This window comes from Glycine max, chromosome 6, assembly GCF_000004515.6.
Source record: "Glycine max cultivar Williams 82 chromosome 6, Glycine_max_v4.0, whole genome shotgun sequence".
In the NCBI taxonomy this organism is placed as follows: Eukaryota; Viridiplantae; Streptophyta; class Magnoliopsida; order Fabales; family Fabaceae; genus Glycine; species Glycine max.
The window spans coordinates 50,734,134-50,745,323 of record NC_038242.2 but is presented as its reverse complement, the minus strand read 5'-3'; the positions used below and the strand labels follow the sequence as shown (position 1 = coordinate 50,745,323).

Sequence of the window (11,190 nt, the reverse complement as noted above, 5' to 3'; positions counted from 1 at the left end):
CAAGTCCGTAACTTGATCATCATGGAGTTGGTTTGGATTAGAATAGTCAGGTTAAGTAATTAAAATGTTAATGAATTCTATAATTAAAAAAAAATAATTCTGCTATCTTCATCATCATCACTCTATTATATTCTTTCTTGCACTGTATATGGATTGCCAAAGCTCTACGACGACCCTAGGTTTTGGAAAGCTTAATTTTTTATTCTTATCTTTCAATATTAGTCTTATGAGCTAACCATAGCTAAGATTTAGAGCCTTACACAAATTTCTAATGCTTTGACTTTGTCTTCACCAAAATTTTCATGTCTCATTGGCAAGAGGTCATGTTCTTCAAATGTATACCTAACACTCCTTATATAATATTTTCCATGTAAATGTGATTTCTCTTGCGTAAATGCTGCATAAGGAAAGCATTCACTCATGCACGCTCTGGAGATTTTTGAGTGCTTGTTAAGAATTGTCTTTGACTATATTACAACTGGGCCATATGTGTGTGTATATATATATATATATATTAGACTGCATTGCTTTGTATTTAGGTCAACATGTTGAATTTAGACCCACATTATCTGGGCAAAATGGGTTCAACGTGCAGTCCAAATTAAAATAAATTTTAAAATCTAATATAAAAATACTAATTACTAATTATAAATTTTCTCTTAATTTTTTGTTACAAGATATGGAATAAAATTGTTTAGAAATCATTTGACGTCTCTTAACACTAAAAAGTGTTATATTCAGTTATCTAATTTACTATATATTGAAGGTTTTATATGACACTTTATTGGAAGAAGAGAAAAATTAAAAAAAAAGATTATTGTATTTTTTTGCACTTGATGCAAGAATAAGATTGCTTTTATACATTGTCAATAATAGTTGTACCATACTAATTCTTTATGTCATGTAAATGTAAATTACTTCCTAAAAATTACTTAGATAAATGTATGTTCAAGTGGTTCATATAATGCCTTAATATAATGATAACTTAGTGTCTTCAAACACAACTCTATTTTTTAATTATTATTTCTAACTGATTGTTATGATATCATACAATCATCATACATAAGTATCCATAATCCATAAGTAGTATATAGATCACATGGTCTAGTTAATGAGCAACCAAAAGAGTAGTAATAATAATGCATTTAGCCACCGGCTAATTGGATAGACATGCCATAGGCTAGCCAAGATCATATATTATTGATCACCTGCATCATAAAAAAAGTCACGAAACAGGATGAGGAGAAAAATAAGTCAGAAGTAAAATATTATTATTCAAATAAAAATTGTATATTACAATGAGGTAATAAATTACGACAAAATTCAAAGTTTCAAAATAAAAAATATATATATATATACTTATTGTTTTTATATAAATATATAATCTAATTAATGTTTAAGAGAGAAAAAATAATTGATAATTTAATGTTTACAAGAGAAAAACATGAGTGTCTGAAACTTTAATACTGATAAAGATGAAATAGGATAGAAAATTAATTATTTTAAAATTAAATAATAAATTATTATAATATTCTTACTTTAAACTTAATGATACAAAAAAATTTAATGATTTTTTAAAATATTTATAGTGTTAATTATTAATACACTAATACTAAAAGAAATAATACGTGTGCATTAACATTCTCATATATATATATATATATATATGAAATCAAATTACATAATTTTAGGAAAAGTTATACCAAATCGTGATAGTTGATTCTATTATCATCCGAAGCTTCTAATAAAATTACTAAAACCAATCATGTGCCTATCTTTAACCCATAACTTATGATTGAAATCTTCTATATTGCCCCTAAGAAGATCACTACCTTCTAGATTCATACTTTTTGGGTGAATTAAAATTGCAGTGTTGCATTCACACAAATTCAGGTTCCTTTTTTTTTTTAATTGAAAAATCTTTTAACTCCATCCTTCAATTCAATTACCGAATACCCATGTAGTGGATTTAAAGTCCAGTGATTTCAAGATTTTGGGAACAATTAAAATCACAGGTTTCAATCGCTAATTGCAGCGATATGTATTTTTTGGGTATTCTATGATTTGAATAGATAATGGAGGAATTCTATATAATTCCAGCGATGGTTTCTTAAAAAAATAATTTGCACGAATTCTATGTAATGGAGGAATTTCGTATCCTGTTTTGGTCTTTAATTACGTAGACCTGGAAAATTTGAGATCTGTGCTGTTACAAGATCTTCTAAGGGGCAATACAGATAGATAATTTCAGTAGTAAGTTGAGTTAGTGATAAGCACGCGACTAATCTTAGTGATTTTATTAGTTATATTGCTGTAATTTGAATATATACAATTATTAATTGATAAGTTAGTCAATTATAAGCTGCAAAATTAAAAGTTGAAAAATACTACTTTTTAGTTAAGAGGTGCTAATTTAACTTATTCAATTATAAATATCTAATAAAATTAATCATTAAAATGATATAAAAGGATATTTTATATATTACCAATTTTTTTTAATGATGATAAAAAATCAATTAAACCTTATAATTATAACGACATAAGAAAATAATTATAAATGACCTTACTAAATACACTCATAGTAAATTAAATTTAATTAGGTGAATTCAAATTCTTCAACTTTGTCGGGGAAGGGTGCAGAGGGTTGCTAACATTTTCTATTTAATATTAAACATGCATATGTATATGTCTTTTGAAAATTTATTTTTAGTAAAAGCAAAATGATAATGATCGGAAATGAAAAAGCTAATAAAAGTAGAAGCTAGGCACTTACCCAAGATGAAGAATCTTCTTATCTGAGTGAGGGTAAACAGTTCCACCTTCCAACATATTTGGATTGAAGAAGTTACGGGAAGCTAATGCCTGAATGGCATTCAGTTCTGGCCCAGAAACCATGTTTACTTGCTGAATCCTCTCCACGTCAGTTATCTATAAAATTGGAAGTGAGATCATTCATCATTACTGTATATAGTCATAACAATTTCGTCAGGAAGTAATATTATTATCAATATCTAAAGTATATATAAACTCATGTAAAAATCAAAAATCATGTATTTTTTATTTTTTCTCTTTATTTCTTTCTTCAGTTACATTATATTATCTATCATATCCTTCTCTTCAAAACCATTAATAATATTCTTCCTATTACAATTTCTATCGAAGAAATTTTGATTTACCAAAAATTTTGTGCAGTGTTATATATATTTTCATATTATATATAACTGTGTGTAAATGACAATTTATTTCTCTCACTTTGGATATCCTCACATTAAACAAAGCATTAAAAATGTTGATTCGTACTTTCGAAAAAATAAAGCATTGTTCCAAATATTAAAATCTAAAATATATTATATTTTAAACGAATTACCAAAAAGTAATTAATGGCCAGATAAATGGTTTTACCTTATTTAGGATGAATATTTTCTCTTAGCCTAGGTAATATTGAAGGGAAAAGAAAAAGAAATTCAATCTACTTACCTTAGTTCGGAGGCAAAGATTTTCATTTTCCAGTTCAATCTCCTAACCAATGCATGTTATCAGTTGCCAATCAGATTAATCAACGATAATATATAACAACAAATTTTAGCCGCCGGAGGGATATAAAAGTACTCCTTCCCGTTCCCTCCATAAAAAAAGAAAGAAAGAAAAGTAATGGTAATTAGAAGTTGAAGAACTAATTAGTTCATGAATTACCCTTTTCTGGAAGTATTCAATTTCAGCCAGTAGCATCTCATGCTGTTATAGTTAGAGAGAAAAAGACAAAAAAGGAACAAGAAAAATATTAGCAAATGGACAGCTAAAAGATTAAATCATATTATCATTCAATACATAATCATTTTGATGCAAGAAAGGAAAATTGTGAGAAAATGTGAGTTTTTATGTGTGTGTAGTTTATTTTTCTTTATACGTTTGTTATAAAACTCGTTAGACAATACAGATTTAAAAAGAACCAAAACAATTTCTAATGGGAAAATCTCAATTAAAAGGTAGAACTAGCTTTAGCTTTAGAAATGCCAAATTATGTAACGTGTAAATTAGTTCATCATATCAATCAATTACATGCAATATTGCAACATTTCATGCACACATCTTACTTTCTTAGATCTGATTCTAGTGATTCCTCTTTCAAGTCTATTCTCCAACTGCTTAAGTTCCTTCACAGTCAGTGTGCTTAAGGCATCACCCATCAGGTGCCTACAAAAGGTGTATATTAGAGGGAAATAAATCATTATTATATAGTTGCATGAGGCTTCTAATTTTTAATTAGTATAATTAAAAAGCAAAACAAGCATATTATATCTATTATTGTTTTGTCTGCAATATAAAGTTCATAATATCTGTACATTGTTTTGCTTAGAAGGTTTAAGAGAAACAATCATGATAATAATAAAAAATCACCTGTTAGAATTTTGCAGCATCTGTATTTGCTGTCGCAGCTTTGCAGATTCTTGTTGATAATACTGTTTTTCATAGTTTTACAATGATACAAAAAGAGAACAAGTATGATAATTAGACAATAGATTAACGTAATTGTGCATAATCTAAGAAACATAAAACCGAACCAATTCAAACTATTTCATAAGTTAATTTTCCAATCACTTGTTTCAGAATTTTTTCTCTTTGGTCAGGAAATATATAGACAACTATTAGTTTTTCTGTTCAGTAAAAATAAAAATGCATGTGATTACCTGAGCATTGATTTCTGTGGTAGTGCTCGCGCTTGAGTGATCAGAACATGCCTTTTTGTACCTCTCTATTGTTGATCTTATGCTGTAATCACAAAGGCCAAAAAATAAAATAAAAAAGAATGAACAATCAGAGAAGTTTATTTGCATAATACATATATTATTCAGTATTCACATTGTTATTCATACTTTCACTTCATTAGTCGCTAGGGGGTTGGAAGGATTTCAGATCTTTTTAGGCCTATTCGTTCATTCAATTAATTATATTAAACTCTATTAAGGGAAGTTTAATTTCTTCTTAAACTTGACTAAGATCTGATTCACTTATCACATAATTGGTTTAATTGAACTCAGACACTTGAAAAATTACATGCTAAAATTAACATTTCAAAATATGAAATAGACAATTTAATTTAATACATATATAAAGAAAAAGGAAAAAGAAATATTATCGAAAGAGTACAAGAAGTTCTCTCATTTTTATAGAGGAAGAACTTGTTAGCAACTTATTAATTACTACATGGTAATTAAACCAAGCAATATAAATAAGAAATAGATCATTATGAAAAAGAGATGCATGCCAATTACTCTAGCTAGACGAAAATATGCATTAAGTCGCATCTTTCTAGTTTGAAAATAATTCTCTTATAACCCATTTAGCTAATTAAATATTTAAATAGATCAAACTTCTGTGAACCATAAAATCGCCCAGATTTTTTTTATTTCGATCCCCACCTTTAATCTTTTATTGTATATATGTATGTTTGCAGTTTGCGTGTGTTAATTTGTCCATCTTAAAAATCATACTTTAGTCTCAAAGAAAGATGCGTAGGTCTTAAAAGTTCTAATAAGTCACACGAGCCAGTCAAAGATGAGGCTGAATAGCATGATTATGTTCACCATATGGTGCTAATTTATATTATATTATCTATTCACAATAGGGGCCTTTATTCTGATAATTCATACTGTATTTGTTCAAAAATACGTTACAGTAGCAGAATTTAATCATCATGCAGTAATATTAACTTAGAATAAGTTATTTAAAACAAAAAAAAAGTCACGTTGCAACAAAATATATAGTAACTCTAATTCTAAGGATCAACACTAATTATACGCTTCAAACTCTATTTTATAATAGGTTTTAATTAAACCCTAACTCAAACAGCAAAACTTAGTGATCATTGGTCATATACATGGTTGAAACAATGGTGTCGTTGTGTGTGCTCTCGCGGTAACAGTCTCATTCTCATGATATCGATCAACAGCGGAAAGATTTCGTGTTGGAGCGGAAAACAACAAGCATTAGCAGCTGCGTTTTGAATACGATTTCTAATTAATATAAGTGGAACCGTCACGTTCCACTTAATTATTTAGTGTTTTTCTCTTTTTCTTTTCTAATCTGATTTGTTCCCTTTGGATACAATTTCGTTTAATCCGTACAAGCTACTTAACAATCGAGAAGAGACTGCATTGTTTGTTATTTTATTTGACTGTAATATTTGTATATGAGAATTAATTATGACTAAACAACTTTTGTATTAAAAAATATTTACACTTGGAAGAGTTGGATTGCATGTAGGGGTTTAAATTTATAAAATTCTTTGTCCAACATATATCTTCTAGGTTAGAAACCCATATTCTTGCATTTTATTATAAGTTGGATAAAAACCGTATATATCTTATAACCACAAATAATATTTTTTATTAGTAAACTATATACTAGGATATTTAATTAAGTTCATGATATCTTTCAACAGAATCAATAAATAAGATAAACTATAAACTAAATTTTGTCCATCGAACTCTTATATTTTGAAGTCAATTGATGCAAAGGAACTTTTGTAGAGGATAAAGGTACAATCATCTGGACATATTGAAACTTGCTTTTTTTGTTTTTTTTTTTATTATCTTTTCTTCCGTTTAGAACATAACCTGATCGATAAGAGACCGAGACAAAAGGACAAAGACTCTGGACAAAAGAGAGAAGAGAAAAGTGTTTTGTTTTCACTGAAGAAGGCAAAGAAGTATGAGCAAGGAAATTGGATTTCAGAGAAATTTGAATGAGAAATGAGATATGGAGCGGAAGTGATTTATATATAATTTATTGACCGAAACTTTTTGTGTTGACTTTTCTCTTTCTCTCTATTTTACATGCACAGATTCTGATGTCTTAATTATCACTTTAAAGGAAAGAAATAGAAGAGCCATGAGAAGCAGAGGTCGGCTCGGTTCTCTTTTGGTGCAACTTATTGGATCTGACTACTGATACAAACTCAGTGCATGTCTCCTACAATTCTACATCTCAGTAGGTGAGTCAAATTTAGTGTACATGATCAACATTAGTAATTGATATGGATAGTAAAGTTACATGCACTTATTAGCTTTAAAAATATCAACTAGTTAAAATTTATGAACCAGTAGTACATTGTGAAGCCTAAATTGAAAAAAGTTAAAACATGATGAAACTTAAATTCGTAGTCTAGAATATTACTCCATAGTAATAGTCTTTTGAAATATGTGATCAACAATTAAATGTTGACCTACACCGTACTCATGTGTAGTATATGTTTTAAACAATGTTATTGGAAATCCTATATAAACTCCAGTGTTTCACCGTTTTCATGCAAAACCGTGCAAAAGGTATATGAGCTTTTAGCTAGAGAGAACCAAACCCTAACTAAGGGTATACAATACAACTGAAATCATCACTCTCTGTCACTTCAACATGAACAGAGATGAGAAAGGGCACTGAGTAGCCGAAAGTGGAAGCAGAAAAGACAAGTTTTGATACAACAAGAAGATAGTAATAACTGCAGTGTACTGCTATATATGCATTCTCGTTACAACTTACAAGGTCTGAGCTTTTGGTTCAAAGGGACTGAAGTTGCAGGTCAACCTCATCATTAAATCATGACTACACATGATCGTTAAACATTTTTAGAAACACTATTAAATGTGGAGGCTAGGATTAATTTTTTAATTAAGCTGCTAATTTTAGTGAAAGCCTTTAATAATATTTTTGTCCTTTAAATAAACATGCATGCATGTTGTTTGGTTGTGATAAATCTCGGAAGATTAATCATGTTTGTAAAATGTTCTTTCTGATCGTAATTAAACTTTTTCTAATGCAAAAAAGATTCATCTATATAATAATACCGAGAGCCTAATATTTTGGTGTAAAAGTGAATGATTTGAATGAAGGATTTGTATGCGTTCAATTTTTCTTACTTCGAAAGGAACGGAAAGTAGTAAATTAACTTTTTTATTTCCCTTTTTGGATAAGCCAAATAAATCATCAAAATACAATGGACATTTCGATTTATGCATATCTAAAAGTTATGAAGTTTTTCTCATAACAACATATTGCTTAATCCAAATGAGCTGATATTCATAATTAACCAAAACCTTATTTTAATAAAGTCTCTTTCTAGCAATCAATAGACATTAAAACATTTATTGGTCCCTCTTATCGTCTTTCTACCTTCATTTTTATTTCGGTATCGATTTACATATGACCTCAAATATGAGTTAAAGGTAATTTAACTAGTAAAAACGCTGTAATATTAACTACAAATAACCATTTCATTGAATACTAAATAAATTTGTTCAGTAAGACAGAACTATTTCGAATTTGCCTTGAAATGAACATCTACCCAAATAGAGAAAAGGTTACAGAATGAGAAGCTTCCAATTATAATACTAAATGATAAGCAAAGCTTTAAGTTCTTTTAGTAATGAGTGCTTTTAATGCATATATTAGTTAAAAATTTGTTTTAGAAACTACAAAAATAAAAATATTTGGTATTTTGAAAACTAAAAAAGAAATAGAAGTATTTAATAGAAAGTACTTCCTTTTTAAGTAATTAAGAAGTACCGTAATAAAGAATATTAAACTTAATTATTAGTTAGCATAAACCCTAAGTTTCTTTACAAGTTAAATAAAATTGCTTCGAATTAGGGATAGAAGATAGAACACTAATTTATTTATTTATCCCTATTTTCTTAAAATCTTATAAAGGGATATCCCAGCTAGTTCACTGGCACATACACATTTTAATTTCCTAGATCTACGCAGACCGACCAAGAATTAATGGCAACTTATTGTAGTAATGTAATCATTAATTAATTAACCATTTTAATCATAATAGATGACGAGTAATTCTGCAGTTCCAATTATTAGTTCATCTGAAAAAGAATTTCTTCGGGTAAATAACAGACCACAGTCATGCAAAAGTGTACATAAACGTATAGTAGTGGGGTTGCAAAACTTGTGACAAAAACATTTGGTTTCTACCGAAGAGAATAATAATAATAATAGAAATATTGAAGGAACTCACTTGTTGTTGGAATACTCATAGAGACGGCCACGGCTGGAGAAGACGATGAGGGCAACTTCTGCATCACACAGCACTGACAGCTCATAAGCTTTCTTCAGAAGCCCATTTCTTCTCTTGCAGAAGGTCACTTGCCGATTTGTTGTGTTCTCAATCCTTTTGATTTCGATCTTCCCCCTTCCCATTCTTCTTCAACTCTTTCTTAATTAATTAAAGGGAAATAAAATTACTATATATAAGAGATCATGGAAAACAAATTAAGCAGATCGAAAACTAGCTAGCTAGATCTAATCAACTCCAGCTAGCTTAGACCTTACTTGGATGTAAGTAAGTTCAAAGATAAGGAATTATAAACTTGATGAACAAAATATGATATGTGACAAGTTGTGTGTGCATATAGCTAAATAGGGTAAAGGCACATATATATTCTTTTAGTTTCAGATGAAAAATGAGATCAAGATCTAATGAAGATAATATTATAAACATGATTCGGAGACGGTGCACTTTTATCTCAATTTTATGAAAGCCAGATCTTTTTGTTTGTATGTGTCAGTGCTTTTGAGTTTTGAAGCTCGCTAGCTAGCTAGCTCCTCTATCTTTCTTTGCCCTTATATGAAAAACAACAAAATCCATCCACTCCCTCTAGGGTGTGAACTGTGAACTACATCTCTCACCTCGACCGCAAGAAATTAGACCAAAGACGACCCTTGTTGTTTTAACACAAAAATATATATATGCAAGTCTAAGAACAAGAATGATATCAGACTCAGATCCTTAATTCCTAACTTTCAATTCTATTTTTCTTTTATGGAGTCAATGAAACTAGAGATCTTGTAAATATATAAAAGATGCTTCTCAAGGAAATTAAAACAACTTTGTTGATCAGAAAAAGAGCTGGCCGGAAAACGAAATTAATATTGAAAAAGATCTTGAAGCAAGGAAAAATATTAATAAAAAAAAAACAATTTTGTTTGTAAGCATATATCATGTATGTGTCAGTGGTTTTGGATCAAGGAAAATTATAAAAACCCTTGTGAAGTGCATCTTCTTCTCAGCTCGAAGAAATTAGACCAAAGACCCTTTTTGTTTTAGCACAAAAAGATGCAAGTCTGAGAACAAAATGATGAGACCCTTCATATATAAAAAATGAAGTATAGGAAAATGATCGAGCTTGCGATGAGTTTTTGCTTTCTTTCATGAGATGAAGAAGGGCTAATTGTATTATATGAAGAACACACAAGAATGAATTAATATTAAAAAGAAAAACTACAGACCTGGCCTGGCTGGCTTCTCGATCAGCTTTGGGAAAAATTTCTAATCCAAAGAAATGAAACTGCGCTATAGACTTTCTTCCACTTCTATCCCTCCTATTTATAGCCCTTACTTTGTTTGTGTATCTTTGAAACGATATATGGAGTGCATGAGAGAGAGAGAGAGAGAGGTTTGTGAAGAAGGAAAAAAGGACCAGCTAAGCTTGAATGGCTTTTTGCCCAAACCAAGTACTCGACGTCAATGTTTTAGCTAAACAATGCATCTTTCCAGGTGCAAATTAGCACCATAAACAGCAATTTTTGTTTGCTTTTAGATTTTAAAATTTCCTATCTGTGCGAATTATATAACTTGTTCACTAGTGTAAATGTTTATTTATATTTTTTAATAATCTATTATGTGTTAAAATAAAACAACTACACGATGAAATATCAAATCTCATTGTCACCATTGCAAATAGTTAATTACATAATTTTTAAGCTAATATACTTCACAAGAACTTTAAATGAAATTATTATATTAATAAATTTAAGGATAAATAGTCATTTTGTTTCTAAATTGTAGAGTGTCGACAATTTCGTTCCCAAAATATGAAAATTCAAATTTTAATCTTTGAAAATGAAAAAGTATGATGAATTCATTTATCAATTAACTTTCATCAATTAACGTTAATGAAAGAATTTACATAATACATTAAGGAACAAATTTGTCAGCGCACAATACATTAAAGAAAGAAAATGGTTATTTATTCAAAATATAATTTAATCTTGATCTTCTATTTCTTTTTTAATAGTTGCAAGCATAATATTACAATAAAAACTTAAAAAAATAGAAAAACAAACATAAGTTAGAACAAACATAATAATAAACACAACATTGATTAATAAGCATATAATCTGTTT

At 28.9% G+C, this 11,190-nt stretch overlaps 1 protein-coding gene across 4 annotated transcripts; it reads right to left on the bottom strand.

Annotated features, from left to right (window-relative positions):
- Positions 1 to 993: 993 nt before the first annotated feature.
- On the bottom strand, positions 994 to 10,445 carry AGL11 (MADS domain transporter AGL11). Of its 4 annotated transcripts, none has more exons than XM_006580849.4 (9): positions 10,294 to 10,445; positions 9,023 to 9,220; positions 4,689 to 4,770; positions 4,399 to 4,460; positions 4,095 to 4,194; positions 3,694 to 3,735; positions 3,478 to 3,519; positions 2,774 to 2,928; positions 994 to 1,208 (listed from the first exon to the last, which is right to left on the bottom strand). In XM_006580849.4, exons 2-9 carry the CDS (start codon positions 9,202 to 9,204, stop codon positions 1,205 to 1,207), a joined length of 669 nt encoding a protein of 222 aa, XP_006580912.1. In that variant the 5' UTR covers positions 9,205 to 9,220; positions 10,294 to 10,445; the 3' UTR covers positions 994 to 1,204.
- Positions 10,446 to 11,190: the final 745 nt, after the last annotated feature.

Bases quoted from the DNA above. Each gene is read 5' to 3' on its own strand.
- AGL11 (XM_006580849.4), bottom strand. From the start codon at position 9,204: ATGGGAAGGGGGAAGATCGAAATCAAAAGGATTGAGAACACAACAAAT. The intron at 4,771-9,022 runs GTGAGTTCCTTC...TTGTGATTACAG, and splicing joins TATGAGTATTCCAACAACAA to CATAAGATCAACAATAGAGA. The intron at 4,461-4,688 runs GTAATCACATGC...TATGAAAAACAG, and splicing joins CCACAGAAATCAATGCTCAG to TATTATCAACAAGAATCTGC.